Raw genomic sequence first — 18,371 nt, 5'->3', positions numbered from 1 at the left:
CAAATTCTGCCCTGTTGGGTAATCCTACCCCTTCTGTTCCTACCACCACCTGCATTCCCAACTGAAAAGCTTAGCTGTGCTAGCTGGAGGGGAGGAGGGGAGGGAGAAGCAGGAAGAGACCCTATTTAAACTTCGAAATTATCCACAGACCAACATTTCTTCAGCTCAGTAAAAAGTCACATTTCTCAAAGTCGGCAGTCAGGAAAGGCAGAGGCGAAGGGGCAAAGGCTGCCAGGAAAGTGACTCTGTAATTTAGAGATGCCAGAGCAGGGAGAGGGAGCCGTCCCCAAGCAGTACTCACTTTATGCAGGAAGCCTGAGCCTCTCTGAATTCAGCTTCCTGTACTTCGGAGATCTTTATTTTCCAAACGTTTTCATTTTTTGCTTTCAGAGGAGCCTAGTTGTGGTTTCCGTTTTGACAGTCACTGCCCAGCCCTTCTCCCTTTGATAGGGCACAGCTGATCCCGAGGGTGCCTTACGTACGTGGGTTCCGCCCTCCTGTCTAAGTGGCCCCACCTCCTCTTACCCCGGAGTCCCAGACACCAGTTTTTTCTGGGAAGAGGAGTCCATGGATAGGTTTGACTGATTTGTCGTAAGAGCTGCTATAAATAACTCAATTACAAATTTTTATACTGCCATGACTGTGGAAACATATCACATAATGCACATAATCTGGCTGCTTAGATCAAAATTAGGACACTCAGAGGTGCCCTGGGGGGTTGGGAGTGGGCAGTGAGTCATCCAAAGCAGCTCAGATTATAGAAAATAAACCCCAAGTGAACCCACAAGGCCCAGAGTGGGATACAAATCTCACTGGCTGCAGGTTGCCCTTTTGGGGGGAGATGGGGGTGGGGGTGGGGAGAGTGGGCGGAGGAGAGCCCTATTGTCAAATCTCTCCAAGCCCTATTAAGGATTACTCTGCCTTTACTCCCCACCCCTCCACCCCCTCCCCATTCCAATCCTCGATGACCTTGTACCTACCTGTGGTGGGGACAGGAACTAACAAACTCATTCATAAACAACAATGAGCAATTAATCATCTGAGAATTTATTTTTCTTCAAAAGGTAGTCTGACTTTCCAATTCAATATGGAACAAATTTTATGCTGGAGAGAAAGGAAGGGAGGGGACAGGAGAGTGAAGGATAATTTCTGTCGTCAGACATTGTAGCTATTCAGCATTGTAGGACTATGGATCTGGAAGGCCCTTAGAGGCTGTCTGTTCTAGCCCCCTTACTTGACAGAGAAAGAAACTGAGGGTCAGAGAAGTTAAGATCACACAGGCAGAGCTGAAAGGGTAGAGCTGAAATTTGAACCCAGGTCCTGTGACTCAGTTTTCTCATCTGTAAAATGGAGATAATACTACCTACCTCCTGTGGTTCTTGTGATGATCAATTGAGACCATATATGAAAAGCACTGCACAAACCTTAAAGCGCTACATAAATGCTATTATTATTATTGTTTTGTTGTAATTATCATTATCATTATGATGAGGGTAGGTTATGGTAAAACTACAACTTCCTGGACCTGGGTTCAAATCCTGGATCTTCCACTTACTCTTTTGACATTAGCGAGCTATTTAACCTTCTAGACGTCATCATTTTTCTTTATAAAACAAACACCTGAGAGGTGATGTAGTAATTAAATCTGTTTTTGAAAAAGTGACGAACATGAAAAGATCATTAGAGCTTAGGGGACTCATTTTAAAATACTTTTTTTTTTTCTACTGAAGATTGTACAAGAACTTTCCCAAAGTAGGAGTTGCATTCAGATGGACCTGGATACACTGGGAAATTTTAAGGCTAAAAGAGAGATGTTTTTTAAATTTAAAATTTTAAGGCTAAAAGAGAGATGTTTTTTAAATGTGATCAAACTTTTTCTTAAATAAACTTTTGGACCTGACCTCTGATTTTACTGGTATAAGGAAGCTGCAGTGAGTGATCTCTTTCTATCAATGCAGACAGGCACCTGTGCTGAAATGTATAGTTTTGGAGAATTGCCTAGACTACTGAGAGCTTAAATGACTTGTCCAGGGTCACACAGTACATATATATATATATCTATATATATATATAGATATATATATATATAGATATATATAGATATAGATATAGATATAGATATAGATATAGATATAGATATAGATATAGATATAGATAGATATAGATATAGATATAGATATATATAGATATAGATATAGATATATAGATATAGATATATAGATATAGATATATGTACGTATGTGTATATGTATATATGTGTATATATATGTATATATATGTGTGTGTGTGTATATATATATATCAGAGGCATGATTTGAACCTAGATCTCCTTGACTCTGAAGCCTTCTCTGGGTTCCTTATGCATGACATCCTATCTCCCAGCACCATGCCTTTGCACTGGCCCTCCCACATACCTGGAATATGCTCCCTTCTTACTTCTGCCTCACAGAAGCCATCTCTTTCCTTAACACGCAGCTCCGACACCAGCTTCCCCATGAAGCCGTTCTAAATCCCACAACTGTCAGCGCCTTATCTCCCAGACTAACTATTTTCTATTCATTCACTTGCTATTTAAGCTGCACCTCCTAATATATTTAACTGTCACCATTAGTGTCCAGGTTTCTTAGAAGCATGGCTTGTTTCATTCTTTGTCCTCATATCCCCAGTGCCTGGCACATGACTTGGTCCAGAGTTTGTGCTTAAAAATCGTCTGGGGATTGATCACCTCTTGCATCTTAAGCTTATACAATTAGTTTCCTGGTTTGGTAATTAATATTTCAATGAAAACCAAATCATGTTTCAAAAGTTATCTTATTTTCAGGATCTTCACATGGTACATGGGTAATTTTTTATATACTAGATTCCAAATGACACTATATCCTATAGTATTCCTAAAATATTTGGTCAACTTAAACCTTATATTTTGTTTCATAACGTTCTAAAACAAAAGACAAGTATCTTATATCCTCCCATACTATAAGAGAATTCCAAGTGAGATATTTCTTTAATTTTTCTTACCCTTATTTTATGCCAACAGGGGAAAAAAAAGGTAAAGCTCCCAATTCAAGCCTTCACCTGGAAATGAAGCCATTCCACTCAACTGAAAAGGGGCAAAGTGAGACCAGTTTATTTCTAGAAAGTGTAACTCATAATTTTCATCTTTCATTTTTATTTCATATTTTTGTTGGGGTTGGGGAGAAGGGAAGGGAATATTATTAAGTTATTAAGTTATTAAGTAATATTATTAAGTGCCTACTATGTGCTAGGCACTGTGCTAATACAAGAATTATCTCATTTGATCTGCACAAAAACCCTGGGAGATGGGTGCTTTTATAATCTCCATTTTACAGGGGAAGAAATTGAGGCAAACACAGGATAAGTGACTCGTCCAGGGTCACAGAGCTAGTAAGTGTCTGAGGCCACACTTGAACTCAGGCCTTCCTAACTCTTACCCTGACCCTAGCCCCAAGGTCTGACGCTCTCTCTGCAAGAGAAAGAGCCCTGGACGGGAACCTTACTCCAGACTCAGTACTCTAGCCACTGTACCACCTTGTTACCTGTTTGAAACCACCTATTGGTCTCAAAGCTGAAAAGCATTAATAAGCTAGGTGAACCCTGAAGTGTGAGCACTTTACAAAAAAAAAGAGCTAACTAGATTTCTGCTGTGCTTGCACGTGCAGTGACCCAATGCTAACACCAGCATATGACTACAGACGTTGCATAATAGATTTAATAACATCAAGAATCATTTTTTTATTTTTTATTTTTTTTAACCTCTTCCCCCATGACAGACATAGGGTCTCATATTTGGATTTGCCATGCCGCAATGCCGCATACCATAAAAAGATGGCACTTACCTTACTAGATGCTGTTCTACTTTCAGAGATCCTGGAGGGGGTGCTGCTACTGTGACTTGCTGCTTTTTCCTTAAAACACACACAAAATTGCAACATTAGCGTGTGAAAATATAGCAACAAGGAAGTCAAGGCAAATTTTTCATTTCAATGCAAACTTATTCTTGAGGAAAAAAAAAAGATTTTTGTTTGTATCTAGCATACCAGATTGACAAATATCATACTTTGCCTGAAAATCAAAGTTTTCATGCTTTGCCTAAAGGTCATCTAAATATTAAAGCAGGGATAGGAATACGAGCTAACATACTAGATTTGCAAACATCAAACTTTTCATATCTTTTTCCTCTAAATATTAAAACAGAAAACATATAAAATGAGTTTAAATCCTGCTTCTGTATTCTTCAATGATCTTTAAGGGTTGTGAAAAGGTATCTCAAGGCCATTTCCACATTTGGCCCCATTCTGGAAACCACATCCTAAAAGGAAAGTATATTTTCTCTCTTAGGAAAAAGGCTATGATTTGGGGTTGTATTCCTGACGAGGCACTTTGTCTTCAAATATACCACAGATATGACCAACAATGGGCAAAAGCAATGATATGTTGGCGATACCTCTATAATAATACAAAATAATGAAATTATGCTCTAATACTTACCTATAAAATGCTTATCAATGTACTCTACACATTATCATAAAAGGGGCCCTAATGTACTCTGTAGTGTACACATGACTCATAAATACATGGCTCTAGTGTATCAAATAGGACTTAAATCTAGTGGAATTGATATGATAAACATCAATTAAATATTTAACTAACACTGATTTTGTTTGCCTCCTTAGAGTTTAGAAGGGCTTTTTTTTGGAAGAGGAATTCTCTGAAAAAAAAATTTGAACTGGTGCCTTCTTTTTCAAAAAGAATCTAAGCCCAACTTCCTGCCTGATGCAAGAGTCCTCTCTACAACACCGCTGACAAGCAGCAGTCGTGGTTAACTAGCTCATGTTAGATTTATAAGATAAGTGCTCCTAGGTGGCGCAGTGGATAAAGTGTCAGGCCTGGAGTCAGGAAGACTCATCTTCTTGAGTTCAAATCTGTCCTCAGACACTTTCTAGCTATGTGACCCAAATAACTTTATAAGACTACACAGTAGAGAGCAATTGTTGATTTGTTTTGGTGAAGGGCATTTTCTCAGTGGAAGTTCCCTAGGACAGTGAAATCACTGGTTTGACCACAACAACTGATGTTAAGTAGGCAACTCTGAACTGTTCAAATGGTGCCCTCATTCATTTATCCAGGTAGTCAGCAAACATTTATTAAGACTACTTTGTGCAAGTCACCATGGAAGTTTAGGGGAAACTATACTTCCCCTGTTTGCCTCAGTTTCCTTATCTGTAAAATGAGCTGGAGAAGGAAATGGCACACTACTCTGGTATCTTTGCCAAGAAAACCCCAAAATGGGGTCATGAAGAGTCAGACACAATTGAAAAATTTGAACAAGATAGGAGATAAGGCCATAGATTTATCTCTGGAAGGGACCTTAAAGATCATTTTAGTCCAACCCTTCATTTTACATTAGAAGAAGCTGAGGCCCAGAGAAGTAAAGATGACTTGCTCAAGGTTGCAAAATTACTAAGTAGCAAAGTCAGGGCTCGAACCCAGGCCTTCTGGTTCCAGATCCAGCATTTCTCTCACTAAGCCACACCACCTGCAGCCAGCTGCGATCAAAACTCCTCCTAGAAATTGCCCACTAAAGAACAAAGAACAAACCATCCTACCGACAGAATTATCTTTAAGTATTTCAGGCACTCCTCCCGGCAGGGTGCTGAAAACTCTCAGTCCTCACTGGAAAGTCATGCGCATGATGGACCGTAGTCTTAAACTTCCAGAGAGGGACTTCAGACCACTTCTAGTTGCTAAGGGACTTCAGACCACTTCTAGTTGCTAAGCTCAAACCTGCTTCTCTTCCTGATTTCTCTCCTTCTGTCAAGGACATCACCAGCTTTCTGAGCTTCTCAGGTTCTAGAGTTCAGTCATACTTGGCTCCACCCCATTCCCTACCCCATATATTCGTTGAGTTGCCAAGAAGACATGTTGACTCTTCCTTTACAACATTTCTCTGCATTCATTCCCTTCTCTCTGCTCCGAGGAGAATCAGAATACCCGGGCTCAAAACCTGACCCTGATGCTTAACTACCTATGTGATTGTCTTGCCTCTAGGGGCCTCAGTTTCCTCATTTGTAAAATGGAGGGCGTCCGAGTGAGCAAGATGATTTCTAAGGTTTCTCCTAACTAAATCTTTGACCCTATGATCCTGTTCATTTGCTGTTCCTTAAGTTTGAATGCTGGCAGACCAAGAGTTTAAATCCTGATAACATAATAATACTACTACTACAACCACCACCACCACCACCACCACTACTACTAGCACTTACATAGTGCTTTAAGATTTGCAAAGCACTTTACATGTGCTAACTCATTTGATCCTTACAACATCCCTGTGAGGTAGATGCTATCATCATCTCCATTTTAAAGAGGAGGAAACTCAGTTTGCAAGAGGGTGAGTGACTTGTCCAGAGTCATACGGTTAGTAAGGAGTCTGAGGCAGGGTTTGAGCTCAGGTCTTCCTGATCCTAAGTCCTATGTTCTACTTAGCTGATAGAAAGTAGGACTGTGGCTTAGGGGAGTCAGGAAGACCTTGGTTCAAATCGTACCTCTGATGCATATTGGCTGTGCGACACTGGATAAATCAATTCTCAGTGCCCCCAAATAACTTTATAAGACTACACATTAGAGAGCAAAAATTGTTGATTTGTTCTGGTGAAAGGCATTTTCTCAGTGGAAGTTCCCTAGGACAGTGAAATCACTGGTTTGACCACAACAACTGATGTTAAGTAGGCAACTCTGAACTGTTCAAATGGCACCCTCATTCATTTATCCAGGTGGTCAGCAAACATTTATTAAGACTACTTTGTGCAAGTCACCATGGAAGTTTAGGGGAACTACACAAACTACTGAAATACTCAGACCCCTCTATGATCTCAGAGATGTGGGGACCTTTTCCAGTGATGCAGATTTTAAGCCATCCATAGCATTCTGTTGGGCTCTTGTTCATGTCCTCCCGTAAGTTAGTCACAAGGAGTCTATGCTAATGTACTTGAAGCCTCCCCTTAATTCTCTTGATACAAGAATGCCTATGCTATCCAGGACTTATCCTTTTGCTTTCTCCAGGTGACCAGCTGGGTCATATAGGTTTACGAGAATGTCCTTTGGCCAGCTTGATTATTCCCAATGCGGCCTCTACAATTCCCAACTTCGATGGTTGGGAATTGTACATGGTAGTTCTCAACTTTGATCCTTTATTGATTGTGAAAAAATTATATACTTGGGCCTTTAAAGTAACTTCATGATTTCCCAAAAGCAATCTAGCTACATTCCTCATACTATTCAATTCTGGACCCAGTTCCTTGGGGAAACTGGAGAATGCTTTGATTTGCTGTATTGAGGAACCTCCTTTGGAACTGATATACACTCCGGTTCCTGGGACATGTGTCCATTTTGAAGGGCACATGCCCTGGAAAGATGACAGAGTAACTTCTCATTGGTCCCTAGGACTGATGGGTTGCAGCAAAGATAACTGACAACTGAGTCAGGAAGAGCCGCCCATTCTGTAGGTTTTAAGAGGAACGTAGGAAAAGCTGTTCCAAACTTTCTTTGGGGATGCACAAAATGCTTTCTCTCTCTTGGACTTCCAGTAGGAGATGTGTAAGGATTTCTTTCCTCTCCTCACCTCATGAAAGTTCATGGAAGTGAGAACATATGCTTATTCTTTCCTGTTTTCTTCCCTGAGTCAGGACCATGACCAGCAATCCTGATAAATGGACATTTCCAACCATGGTGTTAACCTCGTGAGTTTGAGAATTGTAAGATACAAAAGTTGGATGCCAGATTATCAGCAGGTAGTGATTTCTGAAAAAGCTTATTTCTCAAAGGAGAATAAGACCACTGGTAGGGCCATCTTGAAGCTGGAAGGACCAATGAGAGCCAGCTAGGAGATCAGGAGCTTGTGAATTGGCTGGACAGCACAGGCCCAAGATGAATGTGAAAGTGAAATGTCTGGTCTACAGTTTCACTAAGTGCTTTTACCTTACAGGGAGAAAATAACTATGGTGTGCTATGTTTTCTCTGTTAACATGCATCTGCTGTGAGCCTTTTGAATCTGATGTAAATTTGGTTGAGTGAAAAATAAAAATCTGTGCTTTGCCTAAAATGGTTGACTACAAGATAGAAAAAAAAACACAAGTTGTGCACTGGGTTTTGTTTTCACTCTCTATTGGCATCGAAGCAACATTTATTGCATCACTAACAGTTTAGAGAATTCTTCTGCTAAAAAATTGGAGAAAGGGCAGAAATGCCTAATCGTCTCTCCAACCCATGGCATTTGCTCCTTAAAATAAAGACATCCATTTTTGAAACCAAGATGATATCTTAGACTCTTACTTATCCCTCATTTCTCATATCTAGCACTTTCTAAGTCCTGATAATTCCAATTCCAGTAGCTCTCTTATATTTGCCTTCTCTTATTTATTTCTTCAGTCCTTATCATCGTATATAGGCCCATATTACTATTTTCTTAGAATACTGTAGTAGTATCCCAACAGGTCTTCCCACCTCCATTGTCTCCTCTCTCCAATCTATCCTTCACATGGATGCCAAATCAATCTTCCTTGTGCTTAGATCAGGTCATGTCACTCCTGTACTCAAAAATCTACAGTAGCTCCCTATTGCCTACCAAGTAAAATTTAAACTCCTTGACTTTGTCATTCGAAGTCTTTCACAACCTCTCCCCTGCCCTCCCCATCCCTATCTCATGTGTACCATATACTCCATGCTCCTATCAAAGTGATCTTCTTCCTGTCTCTAGAACATACCCATTTCAATCACTCATGTTGTAGTCCTTATACCTAGGATGTCCTCTCTCACTCCTACTTCCTGTTGAAATCTTATCTACCCTTTAAAATTTGACTTACATGCCACATCCTCCACAAAACCTTCCTTGATCTCCCAAGTTGGGAGCTCTTCCAATTTTTTCTTCCTCAGAAATTATTTTGTTTTGTACTTCTCTAATCCACTTTTCATTTACATCGACTGTATTTATGTCATATTGCCCTATGGGACTATAAACTCCATGAGGGTCGGAGGACTATGTCTTATCTAACTTTAAGGCACTTAATAAATATTTATTGAATATGCAGGTTGAATTTAGTTTAAATACGAGAAATCTGACCCTATGATAACTATAGGTCAAAAGAGGTTAAATTACAATGTTTGAGATTATGATCTATTAATTTTGAGAAATATTGTAATATTTGACATATTGATACATAAAGCTTACCATATAAACCAACCAAAGGCTTTTATTCATTAGATTTTTAATATCACCCTGATATACTAGCAGATTTATAGTAACCAAACAAACTGTTGGGAATGGACTACCTCTTCTGGCTCCTTTAGTCAGGTCATATGGGTCTGCTTGTTTCCACCTGTGGACTCAGTCCTACCTAGCTTTTGGCTTCATTTCTGGCTCTGGATTGGGAATATATAAGAAGTTCTGGCCTCAGAGGATCTTCCTTAGTAATGTTCCTAGTTTCTATATGCCTCTCCACATTCCTGCTATTCTGTGGATCACCTGGATTTTATGACTAGTCTATCCTTTCTTGTCTGTGCAGTAGGTATACGGATCATTAATCCTTGCTTATGGTCATTTGCCCATCCAGAGCCCTGAGCTTTGCAAAAAAGATGACTGGTTGACCTTGGCATTTATTCTGGCTTCCCTACTTATCTACTTATCCCTCCTGTTGTTCTCAAAGCTTGGCTCTGAGTTCCAAAATGCCTTAAACCTGGAAGGTCTGGGGAGTCTGGCTATTACCAACTAGCTAAATGTGATGCAAGAAAAGTTAAAATTATATCTTGAAGAAAGAGGCCTGACTTACCTTCGGCCCTCTTTTTCTCCTGGCCTGATCATTTGGCTGGTGCATCCTTATGGAGCTAGCAACTTGCCCTGTTTATGTGATATAGAGGAGAGAGTGCTGGACCTGTGTGATGCCAATCAGTGATTAAAGAGATTTCTCACTCATTCAATAGGCCTCAGGTGGGGCTAGTTAAGGGAAGCTTGATTCGAGGTTTGTTTGTTGGCAGGCCTACACCCTTTACTTACTAGGTGCTAAGCTCCAGGCCTACACTCTTTACTTACTAGGTGCTAAGCCCCAGGCCTACACCCTTTTGCTGATTGGGCTTGAAGCCTTCGGGCCCTAAGAAGAGTATATATACCCAGAAGGTACCCATCAAAGTCAGAATTCAGCCCAAGGAGAAGTAAGAACTCTGAGACAATAGAGCTGAGAATCTGCAGACTAGTGAGCTACAGAACTCAGAGAGCTTCGGAGAGACAAGAGAGAGTGCAGAACAGGGAGGGGAGAGAACTAAGGAGGGGAGAGAACTAAGGAGGGGAGAGAACTAAGGAGGGGAGAGAACGCAGGCAAGCAGACAGTTGGGATTTGTGAGTATTTACAGGAATGCCCCAGCAGGGGGGAAAGTTACAGGATGACTTGGTTCCTTGCTGTAATATTGTGTTATAATCTCCTTGCTGTTTCATAGAGGTGGACTTACTGGCTTTGAAATACAACTACTGCTATGTCAGGTTGGAGTTATTAGTCTTGGGGTTTGGTCCTCTGGTGTCTAAATAAATGTTATACTTCCTGTGCCTAGAGAATCTCTTATACTTTGCAATTCTGAACTATACAGGCATGTTCATGGCCATTTTCAAGGTCACAAATCTTGCCTTACTGATACAACCTGGAATCAGGAAGACCTTCATTCAAATTCTGCTTCAGACACTTATTAGCTGTGTGACCTCTCTTTGCCTCTGTTTCCTTATCTGTAAAATGAGGAGGTTGGACTTTATGGTTTCCCAGGTCTCTTCTAGCTCTAAAGTTATGATCCCATGATTCTATGCAGTCTTATGTTTTTATTGTCAGGTTTCCTCAAACCCCAAGAGTCAACACCAAGCTTGTATGCCTGCTATTCCTTGGACTCTAATCCTCTGAAGGTGTCCCCTGAATTTCCTTAGTTATAAAAACTAGGAGCTATTGGAATTTTGCCTCAGGTAATCAAAGTTCTCTGAATTAGTTTCTTCTGTCCTTTCTGAGTGATGCAAAGCAAGACTTCCTCCCATTCAACCAAAAATCTGTCATCTTCAGGGTAACTTGAATTCTGGAATTGTGCAAAAGGTGCCTGTCCCTAGTCCTAAAATATCTCAGAAACTCATATTATAAGTTTAGATCTGGAGGGAAAAGGTAGGGGAAGGAAGTCATCTAGTTCAATCCCCTCATCTTACAGATGAGGAAACTGAGACCCACAGGGATACAAAGACAAAAATTAAACAGTCCCTGCCCCAGCAGAATGTAGAGTTTATTGGAAGGAAACAGCATAACATGTCCAAGACTATGCAGGCAGTAAGTGTCAGAGGTTCCAGGTCCTACTGTTTCTACTGTGCCACATTCCTTTTTATGTGCTAGATATCAAAGCCAAGAAACCATCATTTCTGCTGAGCTCCATACACCATAAACTTAATGACTGTCATAAATTTCATGACTGTCAGCAATAACAAAAAAATTAAATGACCATATAAAGCAAAGAGCAAATTTTTATTTAAACTCACCTTTAATAAGGCAAAACCAAAAAAAAGTAAGCTATTGTTCTGTGTCCCATTCTAGGCCTACCCATTACTTCCATCACTTTTCGTACTATCCCGCCTAGATGTCATAGAGCTGAGATGGTTGGTGATGAGTGGCTGGTGGAGATGACATAAAGGATGTCAAAGGAAAGAGTCCAAAAGGATCTCAATAGGCTAGACTAATGGGTCAAATCTAAGAGAATGAATTTCTGAAGGGACCAAATTTGTACAAGGAACTTCCAGTGAAGAAACTCCTTTTGCTAATGCAGATCAGCAACTACTCTGGACCTTAAAGTCTGAAAGAGATGCTTGGGAGCATTGAGAGTTTAAGCAACTTGACCAGAGTTACATAGTTAACATGTTTCAGAGATGGTGATAGAAAATTAAATTTAATAGGTATAAATGTAAAATTCCTCAAAAAGTACTACTTTGATGCCTCAAAAAGGCACTGCAGTGATGGTATGCCATTCTAGATTATAAGAGTAAAATGAAAAGTCTGACAGACTCTATTATTTTGAAAAGGCTGCAAGCTGAATCCTGCTAAAACAACATATCAACCTTCCAAGAATTAACCTAGCTTAAGTAGAAAGTACTAGGCTGGCCATTTGCAAATAGAATTCTTTGGTCATGCACTCCATAAAAATAAAGAAAAACACAAAATGGCCCTCATTCTTGTCTACCTTCTTCTAGTTGGCAGTGATGGTGGCAGAAGGGTATGAGAATCACACAGTTTTTAGGTAATCTACAAACATTAAAACTTCATGGTTGGGACTGTAGTGTGAGAAACTTGTTAAATGACCATAAGTGGACACACGCATTAGTAGAATTGAATATCAATCTTGACATTCTTCTTGAAATGAAATCAGAAGACAAAAGAAAGTTGCAATAAACTGAAAAAATGGAGGACAGGTTTTCCCAGACAAAGATAAAGGAGCTGGTGGAGCTGATTTTATCTTGTCTGAAAATTCAGACAAGAAAGCAACAGGAAAGGCTTCCAGTAGAATAAAGTATTTGAGCTTACACTTGAAGGAAGGTGGGTATTCTAAATGTCAGAAGTCAAGAAGGAATGCCTTGTGAGAATGGAGGGAAAGCTGATGCAACACCATAGAGATGAAGTGTCCTGCGTGAAGAGCAGTCAGCAGGCTAGTCTGGCTGGAACGTTGCGTGTGTGGAAGGATGTAATGTATAATAAGGCTGGAAGAATAGGGTAGGGCCAGGTTAAGGTCAGATCTGTGTTTTTGAAAAAATCACTCAGCAGCTATATGGAGGACAGATTTGAATGGGCACACTTGAGGCAGAGAGACCACTTGGGAAGTTATTACAGTAGTCCAGAGGAGAGAAAATAAGGGTCTGGGGTGGGGGTGGAGCCAAGATGGCAGCTGGAAAGCAGGGACTAGCATGAGCTCCCTGATGAGTCCCTCCAAAAACCTATAAAAATGGCTCTGAACCAATTCTAGAACTGCAGGGAAGCAGGGCTCCAGCCCAGGGCAGCCTAGATGGTCTCTGGGTGAGGTCTATCCCACATGGAGCTGGGAGCAGAGTGAAGCAGAGCCCAGTGGGGGCCGCGCAGACCAACCAGACCAGGAGCCAGGCAGAGTGTGCCCTAGCACCCTGAATCAGTGAGCTGCAGCAGTTACCAGACTTCTCAACCCACAAACACCAAAGACAACAGAGAAGGTTAGTGGGAAAAGCTGTGGGAGTGGAAGGAGTTCCCAGTGGGCTACTGCCCTGGAGGCAGCGGAGGTGGGGTAGCTACAGAAGTACAGCTGCAGTTGTTTCCAGCCCCAGGCCCACCTGGTGGGAGGAATTAAGTGCGGATCAGAGCAGGAGTGAAGAGCCTGCTGAAGATCTAAGTCCATTTCGGGTTGGGGGTTCTTGGGGAAGGAGGAGTGCTGGGGTGGCAGAGCTGGCACATCCCCCCAAGCGTGGAACATAGTTCTCTTAACTCTACAAGCAGTCATACCCCACTGAAAAACTCAAGGGTCAAGTTAGTTGGCTGGGAACATGGCCAGGCAGCGAAAACGCACCCAGATTCAGTCTCAGACTCTGGAATCTTTCTTTGGTGACAAAGAAGACCAAAGCATACAGCCAGAAGAAGTCAACAAAGTCAAAGAGCCTACAACAAAAGCCTCCAAGAAAAACATGAACTGGTCTCAGGCCATGGAAGACCTCAAAAAGGATTTGGAAAAGCAAGTTAGAGAAGTGGAGGAAAAATTGGGAAGAGAAATGAGAAGGATGCGAGAAAACCATGAAAAACAAGTCAATGACTTGCTAAAGCAGACCCAAAAAAATACTGAAAAATACATTGAAGAAAACAACACCTTAAAAAATAGATTAACTCAAATGGCAAAAGAGCTCCAAAAAGCCAATGAGGAGAAGAATGCCTTGAAAGGCAGAATTAGCCAAATGGAAAAGGAGGTCCAAAAGACCACTGAAGAAAATACTACCTTAAAAATTAGATGGAGCAAGTGGAGGGTGACTTTATGAGAAATCAAGATATTATAAAACAGAACCAAAGGAATGAAAAAATGGAAGACAATGTGAAATATCTCATTGGAAAAACCACTGACCTGGAAAAGAGATCCAGGAGAGAGAATTTAAAAATTATTGGACTACCTGAAAGCCATGATGAAAAAAAGAGCCTAGATATCATCCTTCAAGAAATTATCAAGGAGAACTACCCTGATATTCTAGAGCCAGAGGGTAAAATAGAAATTGAAAGAATCCATCGATCGCCTCCTCAAATAGATCCCCAAAAGAAATCTCCAAGGAATATTGTCGCCAAATTCCAGAGCTCCCAGATCAAGGAGAAAATACTGCAAGCAGCCAGAAAGAAACAATTTTGAGTATTGTGGAAACACAATCAGAATAACCCAAGATCTAGCAGCTTCTACATTAAGAGACTGAAGGGTTTGGAATACGATATTCCAGAGGTCAATGGAGGTAGGATTAAAACCAAGAATCGCCTACCCAGCAAAACTGAGTATCATGCTCCAAGGCAAAATATGGATTTTCAATAAAATAGAGGACTTTCAAGCTTTCTCAGTGAAAAGACCAGAGCTGAATAGAAAATGTGACTTTCAAAAACAAGAATCAAGAGAAGCATGAAAAGGTAATCAAGAAAAAGAACAAGAAAAAGAAATTGCAAGTGACTTACTAAAGTTGAACTGTTTTGTTTACATTCGTACATGGAAAGATGACGGGTATGATTCGTGAGACCTCAGTATTAGGGTAGCTGAAGGGAATATGCATATATATATATATATATATATATATATATATATGTATATGTATATATGTGTGTGTATATACATACATATATATATATATATATATATATATATATATATATATATATATATATATATATATATATATATATATATGGAGAGAGAGAGAGAGAGAGAGAGAGAGAGAGAGAGGGCGGGCACAGGGTGAGTTGAAGATGAAGGGAAGATATCTAAAAGAAATAAAATCAAATTGAGGGATGAGAGAGGAATATATTGAGAGAGGGAGATAAGGAGAGATAGAATGGGGTAAATTATCTCCCATAAAAGTGGCAAGAAAAAGCAGTTCTGTAAGAAGAGAAGGCAGGTGAGGGGGAATGAATGAATCTTGCTCTCATCAGATTTGACCTGAGGAGGGAATACCATACATACTCAGTTGGGTATCCTACCCCACAGGAAAAAAGGAGGAAGAAGATTAAAAAAAGGGGGGGATGATAGAAGGGAGGGCAGATGAGGGTGGAGGTAATCAAAAACAAACACTTTGGAAAGGGGACAGGGTCAAGGGAGAAAATTCAATAAAGGGGGTTAGGTTAGGAAGGAGCAAAATATAGCGAGTCTTTCACAACATGAATATTGTGGAAGGGTTATACATAATGATACGTATGTGGCCTATGTTGAATTGCTTGACTTCTTAGGGAGGGTGTGTGGGAAGGGAAGAGGGGAGAGAATTTGGAACTCAAAGTTTTAAAAACATAAGTTCAAAAACAAAAAAAATTTTTTGTATGCAACTAGAAAATAAGATACACAGGCAATGGGGTGTAGAAATTTATCTTGCCCTACAAGAAAGGAAGGGAAAAGGGGATGGGAGGGGAGTGGAGTGACAGAAGGGAGGGCTGACTGGGGAACAGGGCAACCAGAATATATGCCATCTTGGAGTGGGGGGGGAGGGTAGAAATGGGGAGAAAATTTGTAATTCAAACTCTTGTGAAAATCAATGCTGAAAACTAAATATATTAAATTTAAAAAAAGAAAAAAAATAAGGGTCTGAACTAGGGTGCTGACAGTGTGAGTGGAGAAAAGGTGATGGATGTGAGAGATGTGGAAGCAGAAACAAAATGGTCCAACAACTAAGTGAATGTCAGGGTCAAGTACAAATGAGGAATCAACAATAACACTGAAGTTATAAACCTACAAGGCTTTTAGGATGGTGGTGTCTGATGGAAAGTGGAAAGCTTGTGAGAGGAGTGATTTTGGGGGGGAGGGAGTGAGTTGTTCTATAGAGTTTGAGATGTGTACAAGAAGTTCAGTTAAAAATATAAGAAACATACATATGAAATTTATGAACCAACATCTGTTAAGAGAATATCTATGAAGGACTTGGCAAGACCTCCAAATTAAATCAAGATATGCACTGGTACCTAGTGACTTCGACACAAAAGGAGGGCAAAAGAAAGAATAGCAAAAAAATGCAGAATACTTTTGGAGTAAGTAATAAGAGAGAGGATGAAGACTTATTAAGTACATAGATTTTTCACACCTCTACAACCATGAATACTTTCTTTGAGAGCAGCGCAGCTAGATGGTGAAGTGGACAGAGTATTGGGCTTGAGGTCAGGAAGACTCATCTTCCTGAGTTCAAATCTGGCCTCAGATACTTACTAGCTGTGTGACCCTGGGCAAGTCACTTAACCCTGTCTGCCTCAGTTTCCTCTTCTGTAAAATAAGCTGGACGAGGAAATGGCAAACCACTCCAGTATCTTTGCCAAGGAAACCTCAAACGGGATTATGAAGAGTCGGACATGACCGAAAAACAACTGCTTTTTACCTTTCTTTGTATCCTCAGACCTTAGCACAGTGTCAGGTACATTGCAGGCACTTAGTAAATGTTTATTGACTGACTGAATTAGTGTTTTGCACAGTAAGGGCCAATACATGTGTACTAAATTTGGACTGTAACCTTAACCCTGGGGGTGCTTATAGAAGTGGAAATGTTATTAGAGAAAGCAAACATGGGAAGAATCCTGAAAAGATAATGAAATGAGCGGTGTCCTCAGGGCAATCTCTCCTATACCCATATCAGAAGAAGCAAAGGCCAGCCAACAATAATACAAATAGAAAGCTAGAAGAAAGAATAAAAGTGAGAAAAAATATGGTATGTGACTAAAACAGTCTAATCTTGCCCATTTAAACCAGTTATTGACACTAAAAAATTGAGAAATGGATTGAAGGAAGGACATCCACACCTACTATGAAAGTTTCATACAGAAATAAAAGCAATGTAAATCGATTGCCACAGGAAGGAGACCACAAAAGGCTTAAAAATTGCCTTATCCAGCAAAGAATCAATTTGCCAAGTTGAAGCAGCATTGCATTATTGGATAGAAACCTGGACTGGTAGTCAAGAGCTAGTTTCAAATCCAGCCTCTGACATAACTGGATGTTTGACTCCTGGTGTGTCACTTAACCTTTGAGTGCCCCAGACAAATTTCAAAACCTATAAATTGCAGAGAAAAGGTTGATCTGCATCAGAAAAGAAAGTTCTTCTTAGGGAACTTCTTACAATGATGAAATAGTTTAGATTAAAAAAAAAAAGAAAAAAGTACAGGTAAAATAGATATGGCAGACAAAAGCAACACCCTTCAAACTTGCTTGTGACACGTTAGGCTTGATTAAAGATTATGAGCTCATAAAATAATGAGAGGCAACAGAAAAAAAACTGGTTTAAAGAAAGGCTCGCAAAAGACCCAACTTAGAAAAATCAGCCTGAGGGCATTTAAGGATGAATGAAAGATGGAAAATTGCTGCAGTCAGCAAGCATTTATTTAGTGTTCATCATATTATCATATTTTAGGCACTGTGTTAAGTGTTGGGCATATAAGGAAAGGCAAAAACAATCCCTGCCTTCTAGAAGCTCACAACCTAACAGGGGAGACAACATGTAAACAACTACATACAAAGAAGACATACATAAGATAAAGTGGAGACAGAAGGCACCAAAATTAAGGAGGTCCGGGCAAGGCTTCTTAAAGAAGATGAGATTTTAACTGAGATTCTAAGGAAGCCAGGGAAGCCAGAGACTGGAGAGAAGAGAGCATTTCAGGCATGAGGGACAGCTAGTGAAAATACTCAGAGCTGGAGCCAACCATTTTGGAGAGCAATTTGGGACTATGCCCAAAGGGCTATAACTGCGTGCATGTCTTTTGACCCAGCAAAACCACTACTAGGTCTATATTTCAAAGAGATTTTAAAAAGGGGAAAGGACCCACTTGTAAAAAAAAATTTACACTAGCTTTTTTGTGGTGGCTAGAAATTGGAAATTGAGGGTATGCCCATTAAATTGGGGAATGTCTGAAGAAGCTTTGCTATATGATTGTAAAGGAACATTATTGTGCTGTAAGAAATGACTAGTGGAATGATTTCAGAAAAACCTGGACTTACATGAACTGATGCAGAGTGAAAAGATCAGAACCAGGAGAATATTGTACCCAGTAATAGCATTATTGTACAGTGAACAACTGCGAATGATTTAGCTATTTCAGCCATACAACGATCAAAGACTCCAG

At 40.2% G+C, this 18,371-nt stretch overlaps 1 protein-coding gene across 9 annotated transcripts in view; it reads right to left on the bottom strand.

Moving 5' to 3' along the window:
- Positions 1-18,371, bottom strand: part of CAST (calpastatin) — a 133,277-nt gene that overhangs the window by 94,345 nt on the left and 20,561 nt on the right. For 6 of the 9 annotated variants that reach the window (XM_036768197.1, XM_036768195.1, XM_036768184.1 and 3 more), the window contains one exon: positions 3,858-3,926. In XM_036768197.1, the coding sequence (XP_036624092.1) occupies positions 3,858-3,926 (69 nt within the window). Of the gene's footprint in view, positions 1-301; positions 446-3,857; positions 3,927-18,371 lie in introns of those variants that run through there. The other 3 variants (XM_036768215.1, XM_036768212.1, XM_036768206.1) reach the window with 3 other exon arrangements.

The sequence above is a fragment of the Trichosurus vulpecula genome, chromosome 1 (genome assembly GCF_011100635.1).
Source record: "Trichosurus vulpecula isolate mTriVul1 chromosome 1, mTriVul1.pri, whole genome shotgun sequence".
Classification (NCBI taxonomy): domain Eukaryota; kingdom Metazoa; phylum Chordata; class Mammalia; order Diprotodontia; family Phalangeridae; genus Trichosurus; species Trichosurus vulpecula.
This window is presented reverse-complemented; position numbering and strand designations above follow the sequence as displayed.